This window comes from Medicago sativa, chromosome 5, assembly GCF_051527215.1.
Source record: "Medicago sativa cultivar Bolivia chromosome 5, Bolivia_mono, whole genome shotgun sequence".
In the NCBI taxonomy this organism is placed as follows: Eukaryota; Viridiplantae; Streptophyta; class Magnoliopsida; order Fabales; family Fabaceae; genus Medicago; species Medicago sativa.
The window spans coordinates 31,814,004-31,838,812 of NC_140753.1; the positions used below are offsets into that span (position 1 = coordinate 31,814,004).

General features: G+C 32.5%; 2 protein-coding genes and 1 pseudogene across 4 annotated transcripts; 2 read left to right on the top strand and 1 right to left on the bottom strand.

Annotated features, from left to right (window-relative positions):
• The first annotated feature begins 232 nt into the window (after positions 1–232).
• LOC146921789 (LRR receptor-like serine/threonine-protein kinase EFR) lies at positions 233–4,027 on the top strand (annotated as a pseudogene). The gene is made up of 4 exons (XR_015012234.1): positions 233–1,232; positions 1,793–3,076; positions 3,189–3,559; positions 3,698–4,027. The product of XR_015012234.1 is annotated as an LRR receptor-like serine/threonine-protein kinase EFR (transcript).
• Positions 4,028–10,542: 6,515 nt separating this feature from the next.
• LOC146921790 (ureide permease 1-like) lies at positions 10,543–15,168 on the top strand. Its single transcript, XM_085715081.1, has 7 exons — positions 10,543–11,147; positions 13,081–13,219; positions 13,328–13,502; positions 13,747–13,784; positions 13,855–13,949; positions 14,217–14,591; positions 14,749–15,168. The coding sequence occupies exons 1-7, from the start codon at positions 10,920–10,922 to the stop codon at positions 14,899–14,901; spliced, it is 1,203 nt and encodes a 400-aa protein (XP_085571207.1). The 5' UTR covers positions 10,543–10,919; the 3' UTR covers positions 14,902–15,168.
• Positions 15,169–15,568: 400 nt separating this feature from the next.
• RUS3 (root UVB sensitive protein (Protein of unknown function, DUF647)) lies at positions 15,569–22,162 on the bottom strand. 2 transcript variants are annotated; one of them, XM_085715079.1, is made up of 15 exons: positions 21,991–22,162; positions 21,848–21,905; positions 21,047–21,106; positions 20,577–20,615; positions 20,403–20,465; positions 20,095–20,151; positions 19,885–19,948; positions 19,031–19,114; positions 18,669–18,751; positions 18,209–18,338; positions 17,553–17,645; positions 16,894–17,032; positions 16,544–16,584; positions 16,266–16,453; positions 15,569–16,008 (listed from the first exon to the last, which is right to left on the bottom strand). In XM_085715079.1, the coding sequence occupies exons 1-15, from the start codon at positions 22,131–22,133 to the stop codon at positions 15,910–15,912; spliced, it is 1,341 nt and encodes a 446-aa protein (XP_085571205.1). In that variant the 5' UTR covers positions 22,134–22,162; the 3' UTR covers positions 15,569–15,909. The 2 variants fall into 2 exon arrangements, with proteins under 2 accessions (XP_085571205.1, XP_085571206.1); XM_085715080.1 differs by having other exon boundaries at positions 20,577–20,629.
• Between the last annotated feature and the right edge of the window lie 2,647 nt (positions 22,163–24,809).

Genomic DNA, 24,809 nt, shown 5'->3' on the forward strand with positions numbered 1-24,809 from the left:
GGTGACATTGATGACATTGGCCAATCACAATGTCACAATGCTTGTGAAAGAGAGAGAAGCACAAGCATTGTCACATTTTGATTGGCCAATGTCCAATGCACCAAACTCTATGTCACCTAAGTGCTACGGGATATGTACCGGTCTATCTACTAGTACGTGCCTAGCAACATCAACTGGTCCACATAAGAATAACAATAAAACCTCATCTTCCTGTGCTTAATTATTCCCACCTAATTATCAAACACTTAACCAAATGAAGCATTTTTCTTTCTTGCTACCAGTGCTTCCTTATGCATACCCACATCTTCTTCTTCTTTTTACTTTAACTGCAATGTGTGTTGTCCCAAACAGAATTGCAGGTTTGGTGCAAGGAAATCAGACTGATTATTTAACATTGCTCCAATTCAAAGATTCAATATCAATTTGTTTTTGATACATTATTATCCCTGTCACTTGGAGGGAAATATTCCGGAAGAAGTTTGTCGCCTCAAAAACTTGACAGGGATAATAATGTATCACAACAAATTATCTGGTAAATTTCCTTCTTGTCTTTACAATATGTCATCTCTTACTATGATCTCAGCTGCAGCTAATCACTTTAATGGCTCTCTTCCTCCTAACATGTTCAATACTCTCCGCAATCTTCAAACTTTAGCAATTGGTGGGAATCAAATATCAGGTCCAATACCTACTTCTATTACAAATGGTTCTTCCTTGACATCGTTTGTTATTAGTGAAAACTATTTTGTCGGACATGTTCCAAGTCTAGGAAAGCTAAAAGATCTTTGGATGATAAATGTGGGTCAAAATAATCTAGGCGAAAATTCAACCAAGGATTTGGAATTTTTAGAGTCATTGAAAAACTGTTAGTCAGTTGATAGCTGTTAGTATAGCCTATAATAATTTTGGAGGTAGTTTGCCAGATTCCATTGGCAATTTATCCACCCAACTTAGTCAACTATATCTTGGAGGTAATATCATATCAGGAAAAATTCCTATGGAAATAGGAAATATAGTTGGCTTAACTCTCTTGACCATAGAACTTAACCAACTTGATGGAATTATTCCATCTTCTTTTGGGAAGTTTCAAAATATGCAAATGTTGGATTTGAGTCGAAACAAACTGTCAGGAGTTATACCAACCACCTTAGGCAACCTCAGTCAATTGTATTATCTAGGTTTAGCACAAAATATGCTACAAGGAAATATTCCTTCAAGCATAGGAAACCATTGTTATCAAAAACGCGACTTAAGTCCCAAAATCCTGGTTTTTGCGACTTTGCGTAGCTTCAACGACTCAAATCCATAGCAAAGTCCCAAAAACAGGCAAAATCCTATCAAAGTCGCACAAAATCGCACAAAATCGTGAAATCCATTCAAAATCGCAGGATTTTGATGGATTTTGTTCATTTTTTTGATAAGTTCAATTTTTGACCCAGTTCGTAAATTGACCCGATTTGAATCCATGACCCGTTATATAAATACCCAAAAGGAATTTTTTTTTCATTCTTTCACTTCCCCCCACATTTATGTATATGTATTTTGTGGATTTTGAACTTTAGTCATTTATGACTGACTATATGCAATATATAACATATATTTAACATTATTTTTGTTTTGGTAGAATCCTCGATTTTGATTGCGATTTTACGAGTCCCGACTTTGCTATTCTATATCGATTCTACAAAAGTCCTTGAGAAAAATCCTTCGATTTTGATTGCGAGTTTACGAGTCCCGATTTTGTTACTCCCTTTCGACTTGAAGTAAAGTCCCGATTTTGATAACCTTGTAGGAAACTGTCAAAAGTTACAATCCGTAGTCCTTTTTCAAAATAATCTTAGTGGAACCATACCCTTAGAGGTTTTTAGTCTTTCCTCTTTATCAATATTACTGGATTTGTCAAAAAACTCATTCAGTGGCAACTTACCGAAAGAAGTCGGTATGCTAACAACAATAGATACCTTAGATGTCTCTGACAATCAACTTTCTGGTAACATTTCTGAAACCATTGGTGAATGCATAAGCTTAGAATATCTTTATTTTCAAGGGAACTCCTTTCACGGAAGCATACCATCCTCTTTAGCTTCTCTTAGAGGTCTTCGATATTTAGACCTATCAAGAAATCGGTTGACTGGATCAATTCCTAGTGTTCTGCAAAATATTTCTGTTTTAGAATACTTGAATGTTTCTTTTAACATGTTGGATGGAGAGGTTCCTAAAGAAGGTGTCTTTGGAAATGCTAGTGCATTAGCAGTGACCGGGAACAATAACCTTTGTGGAGGTATTTCACACCTGCATCTACCACCATGCCGTGTCAAAAGTATGAAAAAGAAAAAACATCATAACTTCCTTTTGATGGCAGTGATAGTTAGTGTGGTTGCTTTTGTTATCATAATGCTTCTTATTGTAGCTATCTACTTGAGGAGAAAGAGAAACAAAAAACCATCTTCAGATTCACCAACAATTGACCAATTACCTATGGTTTCCTACCAAGACTTATATCAGGCAACTGATGGGTTCTCGGATAGAAACTTGATTGGATCAGGTGGCTTCGGTTCCGTGTATAAAGGAAACCTTATGTCAGAAGATAAAATTATTGCTGTTAAGGTCCTGAACCTTGAAAAGAAGGGAGCTCACAAGAGTTTTATTACTGACTGTAATGCTCTAAAAAATATTAGACATCGAAATTTAGTTAAGATTTTAACTTGTTGTTCTAGTATTGATAACAAAGGTCTAGAATTCAAAGCTCTAGTTTTTGAGTACATGAAAAATGGAAGCTTAGAACAATGGTTGCATCCAAGGACAATGAATTCAGATCATCCAAGAACATTGAACTTAGAGCAAAGATTGAATATCATTGTCGATGTTTCTTCTGCATTACATTACCTTCATCATGAATGTGAGCAATTGGTCCTTCATTGTGATCTAAAGCCAAGCAATGTCCTTATTGACGACGATATCGTTGCACATGTGAGTGATTTTGGCATAGCAAGACTTGTATCATCTGCTAACAATAACTCTCGTCAAGAAACTAGCACAATTGGAATAAAAGGGACCATTGGCTATGCTCCTCCAGGTTTGCCATGAACTTCAAATCATTTAGTGTTTCTTTGAATTCTCTTAATTTTGTTGCAGACTCGATATTTTACTTGTTATACGATATTAACAATTTTTCACTATACTTTTAGAGTATGGAATGGGTTCTGAAGTTTCCACACATGGTGATATATGTATAGCTTTGGGATGCTTATATTGGAAATGCTTACGGGAAGAAGACCGACGGATGAAATGTTTATAGATGGTCAAAATCTGCGTATGTATGTTGAAATTTCATTTCCTGATAACATTATGAAGATTTTGGACCCGTGTATTGTACCAAGAGTTGAAGAAGCAATAATAGAAGATGCAAGCAATCGGCATCTTATTTCAACGATGGGTAAATGCTTTGTTTCCATTTTTAGGATTGGATTTGCTTGTTCGATGGAATCTCCGAAAGAAAGAATGAAAATAGAAGTTGCCACTAGAGAGCTAAACATAATCAGAAAGACTTTTCTCACTGGTAAGTTAAATTCATATTCCAGGAGCATATTTATTTGGCTAGTATCTAATTAATATTAAATTTCACCAATGTTGCTATGCATTTCAAAATTCCTAATATGCAACATACAGACTTAATGAGTTTTATTTTTAATTTCAGGTGTTCACCCTCATCACAAATCAAAGCTGAAATAAACTTCCAGAATAATTTGAGAAACAGAAGTGAATGCACTATGATACACAGCAAGTGCAACTCTACCCAAATCACAAGTGTATAATAATTTGCTAAATTTTCTCTTGTCTTCCTATTTGAATGCATGAATTCATCATCCATGTAACATAAAACATTATTTAATAAATGCAATATAGGACCACAATAAGCCAATTGAAGGTTTGAAACTCAATCACCAATTTGGGATTAAAGTTGTAATGTATGGTCTTTATGTAAAGATCATTTGTTTAATTCTGATCATGTTTTACACTTCTACTAGCTGCATTTATTGTCTTATTATATTGTTTTCCTATCATTTGTGTCTGTGTGTGCATCTAAATTTTAAATTGCATGAGTAAATCATATAAAATTAATGACTTGAATAACTAGCAACAATTTATTTATTCCGTAGTTTTCCAAAAATTGGTTGCTTGGTTGTTCTGAATGAAATTATTTATGGTGCTAGGAATTGAGTTCTCTGAGCTATAACTAACCGTTTTTCTTTATCTTCACACTATCTTAATGGTCAGAATTGTTCTTTTTTATTTAATCTTTTTTTTGGTACAAATTTTTTTTTTTTTTTTTGCTAAGCAAGGAGAGAGACAGACATCAGGAGGCAACACCGACATCCCAACTAAATGGCACCCCGGGAGGCCTCCGTCCTATGCCTGTCAAACTCTAAAATACAATAAAAAAGGGGGAAAAAGACTGTACAAAAGAGAGGGGGGACTAGACCAAAACCCTCAAAAATAAGAAAAACAAACAAAGCCAAAAAAGAAAAAATAACAGAAAAAGACAAAGGAGATCTATAAAAGGTATAGAAATCCAAAGAAACAAATTCATTTTTATTTAATCTAATTTAGAAGTAAAATCAATATTGATCCCCCATCTACTATTCAAAGGGAAAATGGGAATATAGAAAACATGTTTTTAGTATTAAGGGTAGAAAATGTATAAAACTTTGACTTAAATGTGTTATTCGTCCCTGCGCTTTCACCATTTTTTGGTTTTCGTCCCTGCACTTTTTTTTGTTTGGCTTAAGTCCCTGCACTTTGTAAAAAATTTGGCATTGGTTCTTCTGTTAATTCAAGTTAAAAAAAATGTTAAAACTAATAGTGAGCAACGTGGACCAGTTATTTCACGCCAAGTGGCACACTAAAAGACAAAGTTTTCATAATTAAAATAAATAGAATAAAATAATTGATTTTTAATAGTTTTTATATTACTATTATTATTAAATCAGAAATAAAAAATAAAAAATTAAAGATATCAGAAAAGATATTTAAAAATAATAATAGTAATATAAAAAAATATTAAAAAATATTTAAAAAGTATAAAAAAAATCAATAATTTTATTTTAATTATGAATAATATTGAAATATTCTAATTAAATAATAAAATTAATATAAAAAATATTTAAAAATCAATAATTTTATTTTATTTATTTTAATTATGAAAATTTTGTCTTTTTGTGTGCCACACGTGGCGTGAAATAACAGATCCACTTGGTGTGCCGTTAGATTTAACATTTTTTTTAACTTGGAGTTAACAAAAGGACCAATGTCAAATCTTTTACAAAGTGCATGGACTTAAGTCAAACAAAAAAAGTGTACTGGCCAAAGCCAAAAAATGGTAAAACTGCAGGGATCAATGATAGATTTAAACCTATAACTTTTTTAGATTTGGTCTTGAAAGAAAAGCTAGTACAACTGTTTCAGCCTCTATTTAAAATATCTTAAATTTTTGAGCTAACATAGGGAGGGAAGGCAATTATGTGTGTCATAGTTGTTAGAATGTATTTTTGACACACATGATTCGACAAGTAAAGATATGCCAAGTTCGAGTTAGTGTTTTCAAATTCCAAAAAGATGTGAGTTCGACAGATTGTGTTAGTACTTGGCATATTAGAGATTACAAAGTCATTCAACTTCGACAAAAGAAATTCAAATTGCTTATGAAGAGGCAAGATCAAAATAGTCGAAGACACGTGGAAGCATATCAAGACATGTGTTGAAGGCTTTTAGTTTATGACTGCTTTTTTCAGTTATTTATTACTATGTATATATAATGTTTTTCTATAGGAAATAGGGGTCAGAAATCATTTATAGAAACTTTGAACACTCAAACTATCCAAGTTATAGTGAGAAACGAGTATGAAGAACATGTATGATTTTGGGTACTAGTTTTTCTCATTTGTTTAGTTAATCAAATACTTTTTCTTTTAAATTTGTTTGCACTTACTTTTAAGTATTCTTTTACTTTCAAACCAATTTCGATCCGGTCGAAATTGTCAATTATCTTCATTTTATTTACATTTCAAACTTATGAACCATGATGAACTTTCAAACTTTTCTGAGAAAAAATAGCACAAATATGTCCTAGGATTTCCAGTTTTATCCTGCAAGCAATTAATTTAAAACTAGTGATTTTTTACGAAATACACTGGTAAACAAATTGGCACGTCCAGTGGGGCCCTTTTTATGCAAATCTTTAAGAAAATTCATTTCTTAGAAATTTTTTCATTCTATTGATTGGTGTGTTTGTTCTTGGCATGAAAAATCTCTGAAAATTTCATTTGTGTATGCATTTAAGAAGTGGTAAAATCCTTCTTGAAATGGCTTGTCCAAACACCAATAATGCTTCTACATCCAAAACACAAAGTAGCCTTCAAAGTACACAAGAAAAATCAACCCAAACGTCGGTTAATGGCGCCAATACGTCAAACGTTATGGGTGTAACTTCTCCTATGCCAATTAAGGGTAACTACTCATGTATCTCTTTTGACAATGGTTGCCTCGACGAATTCAGACCCAGTGGCATTTGTGTCACCACCAGTGAGTTTTCTAGTAACACATATGGGTACAAATCCCCCACTTGGAAATTCTATGGAGTCTAGATTTCCTTTTATACCACAGTTTTTGTTACCAATTGTCACTAAGGAATATCCTTATGGTATGCCCACAACAATGATGGCAGATAACAAAGTAACGTCGTTTTCGCCTTATCATACCCATTTGGCTTCAGGATCTGCACTAAATAATCCTGGTCGAAATGTACAATCATCTTTAAATACAACATCTCTCATGTCACTAAGACAACAGATGCATGAGAGTAACCATGATATGATTAACATGCTTACGCAACACATAGACATTGTGTTCAATTTCTTGATCCAAAACATAAACATAGTTACCAGATGTTAGCCACTTAATTTGGTAGAATTGCTGACTTTTTTGGTACTCCTCAAGTACGTAACAACAGATTCCTAAAATCTAGAATGTTAGGCCTCTTCAAATTTTGGAAAGGCCCAATAATGAAGAAAGTCCTGTAAATCAATGGCAACAACCTGTACCTCAAGTTGTCAAACCTCAAATACAAAGAGTGGTTGTGAGAAACCCAAAAGTAGTTTTGGTTAATAGGAAATCAAAATGTTGATGAAATAATTAGAAATGTCCAACAAAATAACCTTGGAGGGCACAATATCTTGGCCCATATGGTCGAACACATTTTAGCCCATAATGGCCTTAATGTAGGCTTACATAGATCAAATTTTTGTCAGCGTTATCTGAATTTGTGTTACAAACTGAACTTCCTAGCGGATGAAAAGTCCCCAAGTTCACAAAATTCGTAGGAGACACTAGCGAATCGACTGTTGAACAAATTTCTTGTTACTTAACTCAGGCAGAGGATATAGCCATAAATGAGAATTTGAGAATGAAATATTTTCCAAATTCTCCAACCAAAAATGCCTTCACATGGTTTACAACCCTTTCCCCACATTCCATACATAATTGAAACCAATTGAAAAGAGTTTTCCAGGAGCAATTTTACATGGGTTAATCTAAGATTAGTCTTAAAGAATTGGCTAGTGTTAGATGCAAGATACCAGAATCTATAGATGACTATTTAAATAGATTCAGACTCTTGAAGGCAGGATGTTTTACTCAAGTCCCTAAACATGAGTTAGTTGAAATGGCTGCTGGTGGCCTAAACTATTCCATTGCAAAAAATTAGACATTCAATACCTATGGGATATGGCCTAATTAGCATATATGGTTCGACAAGTCGAAAGATTAAAAGATGAAAAGGCTAGGACTAGTAAGTATCATAAAAAAGAGAAGGTTGCTTACGTCGAAACCGAAGAAAGTGACCAAGACTTTGCATTGCTTGTGATTATGTCGAATAAAGTGATGTCAATGTGGCAGAATTAAAGCCTGGACCTTCATATGTTTATAAGATGCTAAAGTCATCATATGGAAATAATCATGTCGAACCTAAAAACGATAAATTTGTTGCAAAAACTTATACATTTGACATAACCAAATGTGATGAAATTTTTCATCTCCAGAGAAAATGGGAATATAGAAAACATGTTTTTAGTATTAAGGGTAGAAAATGTATAGAACTTTTCTAGATTTGGTCTTGAAAGAAAACTAGTACAGCTGCTGCCTGCTTCAGTCTCTTTATTTAAAATATCTCGAATTTTTGAGCCAACGCAGGGAGGGAAGGCAATTATGTGTAGTCATATTTGTTTTCAACCAAAACCAAAGTTGTATATATATACCCTTAAGAAAAACATATTTATGTAGATTTTTATTTTATATTTGTCGTATAAATGATTAAAGATAACATAGAGGCCAAGTTTTATTCATTAATTAAACAAACATACATTAGTAAAATAAAATTCATAATGTATTTTTAAAAAACCTTCAGTGGAGAAAACTTACGAAGAAACTAAAAAAAATGTAAATTTAGGTAAAACTACTCAAAATTTATATAAAATAAAATAAAAAAAAGCAATTTTTCAAATTTGTTCTAGAATTCAAAACTTTCATTTTCTATACAGAACATTTTACCCAACACCCCTACACTTATACCCTCACCCCAACAAAACACTTGGAATTCCAATTTTACCCTTTTTTTCATTTAACTTTTTCACAGTTCACCCCTACATATGTCTCAGGTGAATATTTTCCAGAAAACCTATCAAATCTTTCCGCATTTTTTTTCTAAATTATTTCATATTCACAAATTGTTTATGTTGTAATTATTCAAAAGTGAAAATTGACCTTTGTTCTACCATTGTTTTATTATTAATCATATGAGTTTGATGTCGACACTTTTTCATTGCTGCCCTCTTATAATTGTCAATTGGTAACTCTAAAATATGTGGAACCTAAATTTTGAATCCACCACATGCAGAAATTGTGGAACTTGGTTTTGATTCAACGACGTATTCAATTTGCCTATGGTTTTCTTTTGATTATCTATAATGGCTTTTGAATTGATATGCAGAAAGGTTTTAGAACTTCTCGGTTTTTTTTTAATTGCTAATTCCAATAAAAAGTTAAAGATCAATTGAGTTTGAATAAATAAAATAATTGGGAAATTATGCACTATGTTTTCTGAATGTTCTTAAAACTGGAAATATCGACGAAGTCTTCCTGAAAACATTTTAGGTTTACCAGAAATATAATATGTCGGGGTGAAATATTGAAGTGTATTTTAGGAACAAAGTGTAAAAAACTAAATAATAAAAGGCTAAAATTGACATTTTCTTTTGATTTGTAGGGGTGAAGGTAAAGTTGTAAGGGTATAGGGTAAAATTTCCTTCTATACATCATCACTTCAATCAAGATCACATTCCTTTCCATTATATGAAAACAAAAAGTGGCATGGATAATTACTACAACACACCAATTTTTTAAGGCGCGGATGTATTTATTTATTTTGTTAAAACAACAATCAATTGCGGAAAGCATTTCTAATCATCTCTTAGGTCCAACTTGAAGAATCTACTTGCAACCTTTAGATCAACAACCGGAGTTGTCGAATCAGGACAGAGAACGACGACGGCTGTTCAGAAGAGTGGTGTACTTGCAAATATTTCAACCTTTAAATTAGGTTATGATCAAAAGCAATGGTAGATCCAGGACTCTGATCTAGGGGTTTCAAACTTTTGAGTTATTGAGCTTCTTGGGTTAGTGGTGCAAGAAAAAGAAAAGGGAGTTCAAAATGCAAAATAATGTACCTTTAAACTTTATCATTTGACCTTATATATAGGACAGATTCTAGGGTTTCAAGGTGAAATTCGTTGGTTTTGTTGAGTTGTATCTGACGCGGTTTGCAGATAAGCGTTTGGTCGCCATCATGTGGCACTGATGAGATCCCTAGTGTCACTAACGTGTGCCGCTAATACATCATTGTAGCTTGCTATGCAGTGATCCGGTCCATTAGAGTATTGGACTAAGGGAAATTTTAACGTAAAAAAATAGTAATTGCAGTACATAAACTAGATTCCATAAAAAAAGTGTTTCACGGTAATAAAAGAAACGATTAAATCCGATGAAAACTAGACTCAGATTCGTTAAGTAAGATCCCGATTTCGAGTTTTGTGGATGAAAAAAATATATAGTTCGGTGAGGAGATCTCATTAAATATGACTAGCCAAGTTCTCTGGTAAAAATTAGTCAAATGACAAAGCTAGTAGATATTTTACTTCAATAACTTGGTTGACAAGAAAAATTAATTCCAAGTTATTTTATAAATAAATAATATAATTAATTAAAAGTTTATTGACCACCTATCTTTGTTTTTTTCCTTTACAGTCAAAAGACCGAAATAGTATTACATTAAGTCGTTCTCTTTTCTTAGCAATACTACATTAAGTTAATCTGTCAAATGGTGAATATCATGTAAAAACATTAACTAGGTAACATCTATTTTCTTCAGGTAATAGACAAGTAGCAATGGTTGGTTACTTATTATAAAACTAACACAATCTTATGCGACTTATGTTTGATTCTATCTATCTATTGACGTAGTCATACTTTGGTCCCTCACACATAATTAACTTTAAATAGAAAAATTTATTTTGCTTTAGTACATGGTTGAAATTGAATTCCCTTAGTCTGAGAAACTTTCCACCTTCACATAGTCAGAATACTCTCTGTTGTCCGATTTAGATTGGACGGTCCAAAAACGAAGATTTCAATTGTTTTGCATTAAGATTTAAAATAACAAGTTTAAACATTGTCCTTCCGATCTAGATCGAACAATCATCAACATCTCGAATGTGTAAAGTCATGAAATGTTATTGATACATATATCTTCATTGTGTTAAATTCTTGTCACAACACAAGTCATATGAAATTTCTTGGTTAGTTGAAAAATGTATATGGTGGAGAGCAAGGGAGGTGCCATAGTATGCATGCTGGTTTCCTTGTTGTTCTTGGGGACATGGCCAGCTGTGATGACTTTATTGGAAAGGAGAGGTCGTCTTCCTCAGCACACCTATCTTGACTACACCATCACTAATCTCTTGGCTGCTGTTATCATTGCTTTCACCTTTGGTCAAATTGGCACTGATCATCCTAACTTCTTGTCTCAACTTTCTCAGGTAGGTATTAGTATTATCTTTTCTATGTTAATTCTAAATGGAAAGAGGTAGCATATCATGCACTTGATGATATTTTTAGTCATGGGAGAACTAGTATATATACAAACATAAATAATAGGTGTGTATTGATGTTGAAGATTTTTTAGTTGAAGTTCTTTTAGTTTCAAGTAGCTTTTCACATGCAAAATCAGCTTATAATAGCAAAGAGAGGAAGAACTCTTTGTTCAGAGTGAGAGTCCTTCATCCAACTATTTTTTGGCTCAAATTATAACCAAATAAGAGTTTGTGTTTTTTTAAATCAGCCAAATTTATTAAGCCAAAAAATTGTGTAAAGAAAGCACAAACTTGGACGGAAAAACGATAAATACAAGGTACAGTATATATGCGGAACACTCAACAGTGACAACCTCTATCGTATATATGTGGAACCTCAAAACTCCCTTCCTAAAAACCAAATAAGAGTTTGAATGCAAATTAAAAACACAGAGAAAAAATAAGCTGGCAAAGAGAATCCAGAACAGGTTTTTCCACTTTCTTCTTTGTGGGTCATGTTTTGCCTCAACCCATTTCTTTCGCATTTTTCAACATTTGAAAATAAGAACCTAGTTGTATTAAAATATTTTAAACGATAAAAAGAGGATTGACTGAAATGTAACATTTTGATGTTTTCAACTTTTCCTCTAGTCAATTTCACTAAGTGAGAACCACCATATCGATTAAATTATGTCACAATTTTTTGTTATAAACTATATTTTGATCCAGTCATTAATATTTTTAATATTTCTCTTGTAAGTTTTAAGGTTCATACAAATACATTTGGACGGAAGTAGTTTATAACAATTAAGAAAATGTTTATTTTTAGGGAATAAATAAGAAAATGTTAATGAGTGTCTTCGTAATACTTTTTAAAATTTTAAATGATAAGTTCTAATCAAAATTTGTTTGTTCAATACATTGAAAATCGAAGTATGTAACTTTTTTTTTAAGAAATTTGACGAAATAAGCCCAATAAAAAAATGAAAATTAGATGAAAAACATTCAACTTGTAGGAGGAGAAGCAGATCCGCACTGCTCAGTCTGAACACACTCTACAATTCAAGTTGACGATCAAGTTGACAAACAATTACGCAATCTCTCATGCTTTTAATAAGGCAAACAATAAGACGGGGCAGAAAAAAAAATGTAGCAAAAAACTGAGAGTGGAGTATGGGGGATTCTTAAGTAAAAAATGTAACAAAAAAATCTGTTGCATTCTTGGTTAAACTAGATTTATTTTTTTAAAATAATTAAAAAACAGAAGAAAAAATCTAGGAAAAGAAAAAGTTTCACAATTAACAAAATTAATGTACATTTACAAAATTATAAATTTTCAAAAGCTTGATGTACATTTACAAAAAACAACTCACTCTCCAATCATTTTTTAGGAACTATGTTCATAAAATAATTTGTCTTCCCTTCTTCTATCTATATGGGGCCCAAAGCATATTTTTTTTAATATGTATAGCACGTAATTAACATTTATATAGAGTTGATGCAAAAATATATCAGATAAATTGCTCTGCTTCATTGGCGTGCTCCTTGATTACAGAGTGTGTGGTTGTGGGTCCAAAATTTGAATTTTTTGTCGGTCCTTAAAAACTAAAACAGGGAATTTGATTGTTTTTTATTAATAATTTTTTTTATAGTGCCTTTTTAAGTATTTTGGGGCCTAAAATTTAAATTTTTTGTCAGTCCTTAAAAACTAAAACAGGGCCAATAAATTTGTTAAGACGGCCCTGACAATCACAAATAAAAATGATTAACATACACACATAAATTGAAAAAATTAAAAGAGAAAATAATTGAATGATGTGACTAAATTGAATAATTGAGTAGCATGTTGTTTATGCAGTTTCAAACTTCATTGTGCATGAATGTGTGATTTTTGATGCAGGATAACTTGCCTTCTGTTCTATTTGCAATGGCTGGTGGGGTTGTCCTTAGCATTGGAAATTTGTCCACTCAGTATGCTTGGGCTTTTGTTGGTTTATCAGTTGTTGAAGTTATCACATCAAGTATAACTGTTGTTATAGGTAATTGTTGAATTACTAAACAAGCTATGCAACAATTTCTTTATATATACACTTCAGCTTGATCCAGTATTGAATTCTGCTGAATTAACCTTGTTCAATTTGTCACAGGCACAACATTGAATTATTTTTTGGATGACAAAATCAATAAAGCTGAGATTCTTTTTCCAGGAGTTGGTTGCTTTTTGGTTGCAGTTTGTTTAGGCTCTGCTGTTCATTCATCTAATACTGCTGATAACAAGGCTAAGCTCAAGGATTTTTCAAGTCATCATAAAGATGTAGTTCAGTATGTTTTACATTGTCGTTACATCACAACCAATCATATTAGTAGTAGCTATGCTTACAGTCAAAAATATTACATTGACAATGTATATAAGTTAAATATAAGAAAATGCTTCATGATTTTGTTCTAAATTACTTTTGGTTAATTGGATTGATTATTATAGTTGCTTAATCATTTCTGATTTTGTCTTGGATTATGACTATAATGTCTTATTTTTCAATCACACCAAAATCTGTTATTTTTCCAGGGGGACTAATTTATCTACTTTGAATGAAGAAAGTAAAGGTAACAATATTTGGTTTTCTATTTTGTTAGATTATCTTATCCTATTCATGCCCTTTATTAATATAAACAGATGATTCAAAGGATTTAGAGAATGGAAGTGCAAACAAAGCCAAAGCAGGAACTGCAGTGTTTCTTATAGAACTTGAGAAAAAAAGATCCATTAAGGCAAGTCGATATTCCTCATTGAAATTTTCACGAACGATTTCACTTTGTTGTCGAACAATGATACCGAAGTTTAAAACTACAATCATGTAATTACTCTGCGATTCTTGACATTTTGTAGAAAAATAAAGACAAACACGGCTGAATTGAAGTTGCGATTTGATTGCATAATACATCCGCAGTTGCAGACCACAATTTAAAACTTAAAACTATGATTTAGACAATGACAGATGATGTTATGATAACACCTTTGTGTTAAACCATTTGCAGGTGTTTGGAAAGAGCACTTTCATTGGCTTAGCTATAACTTTCTTTGCAGGAGTTTGTTTCTCTCTATTCTCACCAGCATTCAATTTAGCAACAAATGACCAGTGGAACACTTTAGATAAAGGGGTTCCCCATTTAAGTGTTTATACTGCCTTCTTTTATTTTTCAGTCTCTTGTTTTGTTGTTGCCATCATTCTAAACATCACCTTCCTTTATCACCCTGTCTTGAACTTACCAAAATCATCATTGAAGGCTTATTTGGGAGATTGGAATGGTAGAGGTTGGGCATTGTTGGCTGGTCTACTTTGTGGATTTGGGAATGGCCTTCAATTTATGGGTGGACAAGCTGCTGGATATGCAGCAGCAGATGCTGTTCAAGTGAGCTTTTACTCTCTTTTTTCATGTCAACACATAACTTTTCTTTCAGTGAGGGGAATTTCTACATAAATATTTTTATTCAGATACTCCATTTGGACTTCAATATACGCAAAAATGTACGTATATTTCGCTATTTGAAGGAGTGTTGTTTGTGCAGGCACTTCCACTTGTGAGCACTTTCTGGGGCGTTGTTTTGTTCGGCGAGTATAGAAAATCATCAAGGAGAACATATACATTGCTTGGGAGCATGTTGCTTATGTTCATTGCAGCTGTCGCAGTGCTCATGGCATCATCTGGGCACCGAAAATGATCATGCAACATAAAGGAAACCATTCATTCAACTTGAAAGGTGTTGAAACAAACTATATGAAGAAAGTAAACTTTATGGTCGTTTTAATATTTTGTGGTTCAAATATTGATTCAAGATTTATATAGGAGGATTTGGATATACAGCTTAGCTAAGTATTTGCTAGTTTCATCCATTTTTTCCACATTCTCATTTGGTGACTTTTAACATGGACCGCTATTAAACCTGTCCATTTTATTAGTGACATGTCAAATTATTTTCAACTTTTCATACATGGGGACTAGAGATCAAAACCAGCACCTCTCTAAATGCTTGGACTCATACTTTTCTTTCACGGTAACGAAAATGAAAGGACTGTCTGTCGAAATTTTACCCATCTTCAAATGATTTGTATTATGTACCTTAGCTATGATAGGACTAAGAGGAGAGGAGGCTCGTGTTTGTTGTGTCAATCTATGCAATGCCAATAACATGGGCAGACACTAATAACTGTAAAATATGGCGCTGGGGTGTACCTGTTGTTCCGTTCATGTGCGTTGTTCATGTTTAATTGCAGCAGCAGCAGTGTGGCTAATGGTAGTTAGCAAGGCTCTCCTATGGTGGATGTCTTGAGCAAAGAAGAAAGAAACAGGGGGATGAGAAGGGAAGAGACTAAAGGAAAGTATGTGTATAATCAAGTTAAGTGTATATCATAGTAAAATCGTGAGTTTGATCGATCCAATGGTTCTCAAAACATAAAACACCATGGACCACTTATACAACGGTCAATGTTAAAAGTCATCTCATTCCCAATGGGCAAAAATGTTACATCTTCTATTACATCTTATGTCCTTTTTTCTGGAAAGAATCTACTATATCTATTTCAATAAAAGTCTTCACATAAAAAGTTTACATTTCTTATTTTCGACATCTTTTCCTCATTTGCTTAGGACTTCCCTTTATAAGAAGTGTTATAATCTTTACAACCATTTAACTCAATCCATCGTTAATGTATCAGACCTGGAGATGAACCTAGTCGATTTTTTCTTCCGACGGTTCGTGTATCCAATTTGCCCTCCATATGATAGGTGAAGATAGAAGACGTTCTGTTTTCCACCCTAATGACTTGAGCTGTATGTACCAAACATAGAGTCAGTTTGGGTAAACTGTTCAAACAAAATTTATCAAATGAACAATATCAAAACAATCTTACAATAACTGAGTTTTTTAGCATCACAGTTTTCTCATGAACTCTCCTATTTAACTTTTTCATAGGTATCTTTGAATATCAAAAGAATTTATCATTAAGAACCATAAACTAGTTTTATTTGAAAATCACTCAGGAGTTAGAAGCTAAATAGAATTTAACTAGAAGATCATATATGTACCTTCTGAATAAATACTTCATATTGGTTTTCCATCCACATTTGGCTGTCTGAATGCAGAGATTTGCCTTTATAAACATTATTTGCAAGGACAAGAGCGTGGATAAATGACTTTAGGACATCGGCACTACTTGAATCTTTATGAACAATAACGTCGATGATTCCTCTCTTTTCCACTAGTATGTACTTGGCTAGATAAAGAAACAAAATAACGAAATAAGGTTTTAAGACTTAAAATGGAAAGTGGAAAACACATAGTTAAAATAATTTGAGAAATCAACCTTTTGTGTAGTAAGATGCTACAGAAAGCAAATGCTCCTTGCTGTTGGTGTCACACAGAATTTTCTAAGTCAGGTTTATGAATGACATTTCAAAGATATTAACACACTATAATGAAGCCATAATAATGGACAACTAATGCTTTGAGCCAATAGTGCTGATAAAAAAAGAGCAAGTGCTAAGTAATGTTAATTAAATTTGGAAAGATTGCATTTGGGGCCTTGTTTGCAAATAACGATGACACAAAAAACAGCACAATTTGTATTTCGGGCTAGCTCAAAATCATAACTGATGCGCACAGACCAAATTTGTTTTCTAAGACGGGGACACAGACCAAATTTTAGCAACTTACATTTCCATTTCATCAAATGAAGAAATCCTTGCGCCTAGACGTACTTTTGAATCCAAGGAATTAGCCTTCTTTGAACTCCACGAGGTTAGTTGTATCGGTAAAACATGCTCCAGTGGAGAGACCTGTTTAGGGGAGAGAACTGGCAAAAAGTTTAGAAGCAGGCATTAATATATAATATATAGAGACAATGAGAACATAATAAGCTAGCTTCAATATTGGAAAATCAAATTCTCTTTGACGAGGTCCTAACCAATGTAGCACCAACACTTCACATTGAACGGATGTCCGGTTTTGAACACATGTTGGTGTGCAGACACAATACTGACACATGCGGTTACATTCAATTATTCCATTTTCTCAAAACTATTATGGCCGCTCACATGTCAGTTGTGTCTGGTGTTTGTGACTGTCTCAGTGCTTTATAGGTCCTAACTCTATCAAGCCAACCTTGTTATATAGAGACGGTTTTGGGAGGGGTTAAACTTGACACCAAAAATAGACATCCTATGAATATAATGATTTTGATGTGACAAAATTGTTCTAAGATGCAGCTGATTTTATGTGCCAAGATCATAAACAGAAACATAAGTGGTTCAAGTCTAACATCCAAGATAAATTGCGAATATAAAATGGTAATGAAAATTGGAAACAGAGAATACCTTGTCTGGATTCCATGAAACGCTGCAAAAGAATAGAGCTCCTTTCAGGGTTTAAAGAGTTCAATGACAAGCATCGAACAGCTCGGTAGTTTGCTACATTGGAACAAAGACAACATTCACATTATCAAGTTTTCATATATGATGCTGGTTTTTAGAATCAGCGTGTGTATTATGGATAGCGTGGGTATGTTCAGTATAGAACAAGACATCCATATAAATTACGAGATCTCTAACTTCATAAAGTAAACGGGATTAATTTAATGAGAGTAGACATTGTTTTCAATTGTCGAGAATATGATATTGTCAAGAACATGATTTAGTAAAATCTAGTCATTGAGTTTAAGCTTGCAAGGTAATCAAATCGAGATTCACATTGTTTAAGATACATTACCAATAAAAATATAAAATTTTTTAAAAACAAGTGACATAACAAAGTTATAAGTTGATATATCATACATGAACCTCGAAATAATTGAAGATTTAAGTCATAAATTAGATCACTATGAACATGCCAACACCATCAATATATATCCTCTTTTTACTACTTGATGAGGTACATAGGCCCAAGGAGTCATTTATTCATTTTTCTTTTAGTTTTCTTCACAATTCTAAAATGCAAAGGAATGCATAAAACAAATTACAACTTGAAAACATACCATACATATGAAACAGGGTCAGAGACAAAAAAGAAAACCAAATTGCTAGTGGGTGCCCAATGGTAATGCGAGCAACAAGCATTCCCAGTGCCATGCCAATCATTGTCGCCACAGTTTCTTGACTTCCTTCCTATAGATATATGTTAACAAGTCAAAATATATCTATATATCATGCCCTACTAAATAAAATACTTCATTTCCGCTAATAATAAACAATTAAAATAAGGGCTTGTTTGGATTGGCTCATTTGAACCTGTCTACTAATATAAACACTTGTGATACTGTTTGGGAAAGCTTACGGAAACAGGTTATGATATGTCCATAAACTGTTTTCATCTTATTTCCATAAGTTCTTAAAGATAGCCTCTATGAAAATGGTGTGACTTTATTTTATCCTTTGCTAACAGCTTATACAAAAGCACTTATGATAAGCGCAACAGGGCTAAAGTTTGATTTATACCTTAGCAGATATATCGGCAGCATTATCCTGAAGAGCAAAATGTTGAGTCAAAGCTGCTCTAGTGGCTCCACTTGCAACGCCAGCTAGGTCCAAATCATGTTTAGAGAGACAAAATATAAATAAATAAAAAGGATGGACAGATGATATCAATCAGGAACCAAAGAAAAAGAGTGCTCTAATCTTGGATAATTCCAAACATATTTTTATGTTTAACAGCTAAATTTGATAGGGAATGTTTGATCCTATAATCTAACATCAACTTATCTAACAACATGACTACAGAAGGGTAAAAAATTAAAGCAAATTACTAATAAATTATGCTACTAATTTATTTTTGAACTTATAGAAATGTTGGAACTTACTGAAAGATCTTGATATGCTTCCTAAGCAAACAATAAAAACAAATGCTGATGGAAACAATGGTGAAATGAGGTCCATTAACATACCTGCAATCAGTTTATAAACCTTAAAAGATCAGTATGAGATAAAAAGACTGCAATTTGGAAGATCAATAATAATATACCAAGATGAAAATTTCAAGAGCTCTACATAAAATAATGCAAAATCAAAGTTTTAAATCAATGCAAATCTGTCAGCATACATGTCCGTTAAGAACAGACAAATCATATTCAACAAGAGTCCATAGCTTTGTAAGACACTGCTAATTCATAACTAGGGTCGTGTTCTGTTTCTGCAAATGCAAAACATTACTCTATCCCAAAAAGATCAGTTCACATTAAATCTTCAATAGAAAAGAATCCATGATCAAAATGTTTTCTCGAAACACACATTTATCCTTTTCCTGTTACACTGAGTCTCTAACTTGTAATTGTTTTATCATATCTTTTTTTGTTTTCCTCTGTTTTTTATACAATCTCTCCTTTATTCTTATACAATCTATCCTACTTTGTTCTTATACAATCTCGCATCCCGCTGTCCTACTTTTAGGGTTGGCCGTGCCGCTATTTGGGATTGACTACCTAGATTGATGGCGTTACATATAAAGTATTAGGTGTGAATGTAACAAACACTGTTGTATTATTTTGTTTTAACTGGAGGATGATGCACGTGTTATGCTCAAAATTTGACACATACTACGAATTAACACTCAATTAGTTACATTGTTATTGGCCTATGTCTATACATCAGAGAAAATTTTCATAAAGAAAATGGTTACACAAACTTCTATAAAAAGATGAAGTGTGAAATAATCTACCAAGATCATTCATGAGATCTGCAACCAAACGCCACATTTTTGCATTGCTGTCAAGATTTGATCCCTGCAGCATATGAAATGAATAGAAATACAGTTAAAATAACATGATTTCAGAATCATTTGAGTGGAGATTAAATCAGCATAAAAGAGTCATCGCTGCATATTTATTTAAAAATTAATAAGAACTATAGTTTCATTGGGGACACAGACCTGGTAGAATGTGAATAAGATTCCCCCAAGCATGCCAGTTAGATCTCTCAAAAACCACTGGAAATAGTTTCAACATTCAACGTCAATGTATGAAAAGACAATATATGCAGCACTGACACGGATACCGGACATGACACTCACATTGACAAGTCAGCATTGATAATACTTTGAAAAATGGAAGTAATTGAATGTAACCATATGTGTCAGTGTCTTCACACTGACAAGTGTTGGACACAGGACACAACTTCAATTTGAAGTCTCGGTGCTACATATTACTCAAGTAAATACAAAATAAAACTAGTTGATACCTGAAAAGTGGCACCAATGACTGTAGCTGATTTCTCACCAACTCCAATAGCACTCAAGAGAGCCTGAAAGGGATTTTCTTTTATTGACAACTCATGCACTATTCTATGCTTTGTATTACTAAACGTACAGTGATGGGTAGAACAAAAAAAAAAAACAGTAAAACAATGTCTTACCTGGGTAGAAAGCATGGTCCTAATATACGTCGACAGGCCCTGCAACAATCAATCTATGATTAACTTAACAATACCAGACATAGTTTTGAGAGTAAATCAGCATTTTAGTAATTGAAATTGAAAGTGTCTGTCAAATTAGCTCCACAAATCTGCGAAATAGCAATTTAGTCCCTTAAACTGAAAAACATCAGCCAATTTAGTCATTTTTTCAAACTTAGCGCCACATTTTTAAAGGTTTTATCCTTGTCTTGATGTCGCAATGGACTATTCAAGTTGATATGTAGGTCTTTCATTAGTTTTTAGTTTTGATAGACAAAGTTCTTTAATTTAAGAGACTAATGTGTTACATTATTAATTTTAGGAACTAAATTGCTCGACGTTTCCAATTTCAATGATGGAAATGCTGATTTACTTTAGTTTTGGTGACTTAATAATAACTTATTTGGCATGATTCTTAATTTAATAATTACCTGCAGTAGATCCCAAATTTGAAATGGAACATAATCTGGAGTAACACTGCTTGGAAACCCCTGAATATTATCAATAACAACAAGAAAAAAGAGAAACCCTTTTAACAATGATAAAGGAAAAGAAAAATGACATGGTATTTTGCAGTTTCATACACACTTTTAATAATTTTATCGGAGACAATGGAAGATGCATTGTCAGTGTAAAATAGTTTTACACTTACATTTAATAAACATCTTGTATTCTGCCAAATCAAAAGATATTTCGAAATTAGTTGTATGTATGACATGCAGATTGATGGTTTCTAATTGGACGATGGTGTAAGACTATTTTTCATTATTATTATGGGCACGCACTGTCAGTGCCACTGACAGTGTAAAGTGGTTTTACACTGTCGTCCAATACATACCTGTCCTCTTGCCATGTAAGCATAGATTATAACCACATTCTGAAAATAACTACCCAATTCTAATTGAATGTCGGTCGGTGTAAAAAAACTAGTTTACACCGACAGTGCATCATCCAATAAATACATATCATATTGCCATTTAAGCATAGATTATAACCACTTTTTGAAAATAACTACCCAATTCTAATTGGATGTCAGTGTGAAAAAACTAGTTTACACCGACAGTGTATCATCCAATAAATACATATCATATTGCCATTTAAGCATAAATTATAACCACTTTTTGAAAATAACTACCCAATTCTAATTGGACGTCAGTGTAAAACTAGTTTACACTGGGAGTACATATCCCATTTTCTCTAATAATAAAAAATAATGATTGAAGCTTGCTTACCTCAGGAACAAATGCTTGAAGAAATCGTCTCCAAACATGAGTAAAGCGTGCACCAGATCTGTATAAATGTTAAAGAAGAAAAAAGAATAAGGAGAAAGAATAATTAAGAATGGAAATGTGAAAGGGAAAGGGAGAAGAAGAACCTTTGAATGGAGAAAGAGGAAGAAGAAGCTTTGATGGTGAAAGTTTTGGAGAGTTTAGTGGGAGATGAACCGTTCCATTCTTCTAATGTTAATAATGATGTTTTATGGGATGCAGAAGAAGAAGAAGATGAAACTGAATCCATGATGCTCAGATCATGAACTGAAAGTGCATAACCTTGATGACTTCGTAGGTAGACAGGTTTTGCAACTCGTGTGTTTCCAAGCATATGTCCCACGTGAATCCCCCTGTTTTAACCAATCAGGGATTTTGATCTCCTATTTGTTAAGGAAAATTCATTTGACAAATTATTTTTATTTATAAAAGAATTGGTTATCCCAAAATTATTTTGAAAATAGTTATGTAAATGTCACTTCTCAATTAATTGTATGAGATTGTTATTTGAACAGCCATTTTTGTTGACAATTCGTGAAACAACTTAAATATTCAAAAAAATATGAGTATTGATTAGAGAAGGTAAACAATTTTTGTCTTCCCAACTACAAACCCAGCAACAATGAACAACTCAGAGTTTTCCAAACCTAATCTTAGCATAAATACTAGGCTAAACTGCACTTTTCGACCCCTAAGTTTTAAAATGTTGCGATTTTGACCCCCTATTTTAGAAAATGACAATTTTGCCCCCTTTCGTCCAAAAATTCCAGCCCATTTTACGCTATGAATCAGACATCATTTGCTTTTGAATCAAACATATAAAATGTAGATAATTTTGTAAGTTTTCCAACGACTCAAGGATCACTTCAATAAGACATCCAAAACTCAAGATATAGCGAAAACAACACAAACATACCATGACCTACGAAAATAATACTTTTAACGAAAATCAATTTGGTTCTTTTATTCCAAATTGACTTTATTATTCTTGTCAAAGGAGAGAACCTTTCGATCTCATCAGGTTATAAAAATATATATATATATATATATATATATATATATATTTAGAGAGCTTTGGTTGCTACACATGCTTCAACGCATCATGTCATTTTAATTCATGCCTCTAGCTCCCTATATTTCTCTCTTCTTTTTTTTGAAAAAAAAAAAAAAGAGTTTTTACTTTTTCTTTGATAATTTTTTTTCCGTTTCCAATTGGATATTGTAGATGTACTTATTGATGGTAAATTCACACATTTGTAGATTACTATTAGCATATTATCGAGAAGTACCATACTTGTCAAAATTTGATTATAGGAAGGTTTCACGTAGGTCACTAACAATAATTTTGAACAGTTACTATTATTTTTATAAAAAAAAAAATATATCATATACAAAAAAATTTAGAAGAAAGGTAAAAGGAGTTAATCCCAAGCAAAAGCTATAATGACTAGGAACCTCATTACAAGTTTTATCATATGCAAAGAATTTCATAAAAGATCAACAACCTGATTTTTTTTCCTATTCTCTAACAATAAACTATCTCCAAGATAGCATTTTAAATCGATTAATGGTTGCAATACAGTCACCAAACCCCTTCAAAAATAATCTTATTGTGTAATGACCAATGCGACCAATTGTATCGACTAATGCAATGTGTCCTTTCGCACCTTATACTTTGTAAAAAAATATATATCATGATGCATAAAATATTATAGAGGCTCCAAACCACCCTTCAATAGAGGCTCAATTATTATAGCAAAATGTGTTGCACAAGGATATTGCCAAAAAAAGGTTTTGCGAGTAATTCAACCCTTCTATTTGCGAGTGAGATTGATACCAATTTAATTGTCTACAATTTGGTCTATTTAGAAATTAAGGAATAGTATCATTTTTAGTAATTATGAAGTGAATGTGAAGGACTTTTCTTTTTTATTTTTATGAGTGTTGTTGGTGCTTGATTTTTTTGGCTCATTTGTTTTTATGAGTGGTTTTTTTTTTTGAAGGAATTGTTTTTATGAGTGTTGTTGGTACTTGATTTTTTATGTGTTTCATTCGATCATACCTTTATCATTTTAGTCATCTGACGATGTTTATTTGGTGACATTCGGATTTGCTCTATTCTTAACATACCTCATGTGAAAACAATTATTTTTTCTAATCACATTCCAAAAATATTTAGTTACATCCAAATTTAATTAATATTTTATAATAATATAAAAACTGCAGTGTTGCTCATCAAAAACTCATTTTTCTTATCTTCATTACTTCTCATATAAGTTCAATGGAAGATTAGAAAAATGATGAATGAATTAATTGTAAATATTTAAAAAATCAAGAACAGAAATTTCTTGACAAATTATTAAACGATAGAGTTAAATTTTGTGAGCCTAATCTTGTGTATTCTAATACTTGTTAAATAAACATACAAAACTGTGAGAGAAAATTTCATGTCAAAGCAGCTTTTGGTTTGAAAGTTATCCAGCTTCAATACATTAGAATGATTACTTTTACCGAATCGAATCTAGTCTAGTAAAAACTAATAAAGTACATGGTAATGACATATAACTATAATAGAATAGATTTCTTGATACAATCATATTTATTTATATTGATAATAATTATAATTATACAAACCATACTCCATTGATAATATAAAAATTAAAAAGTAGAAAGTAAATTATATCCTCTAAGCATATCAAAAGAGATAGATATAGAGGACATATAATTATTTATTAACTAGACACATCACTCACACTATATATAATAATAATAATAATAATATTACGAATTCATGACTTCACTACTTCATGCATGTGGATTGCAGAATGTATCATAATCGAGACATGCATCGCTGAGATGGTCGGCCCTACACTCGTTGTACCATATCATACAAAGCTTCCAATCAGCAGCAGCAGCAGCAACCACC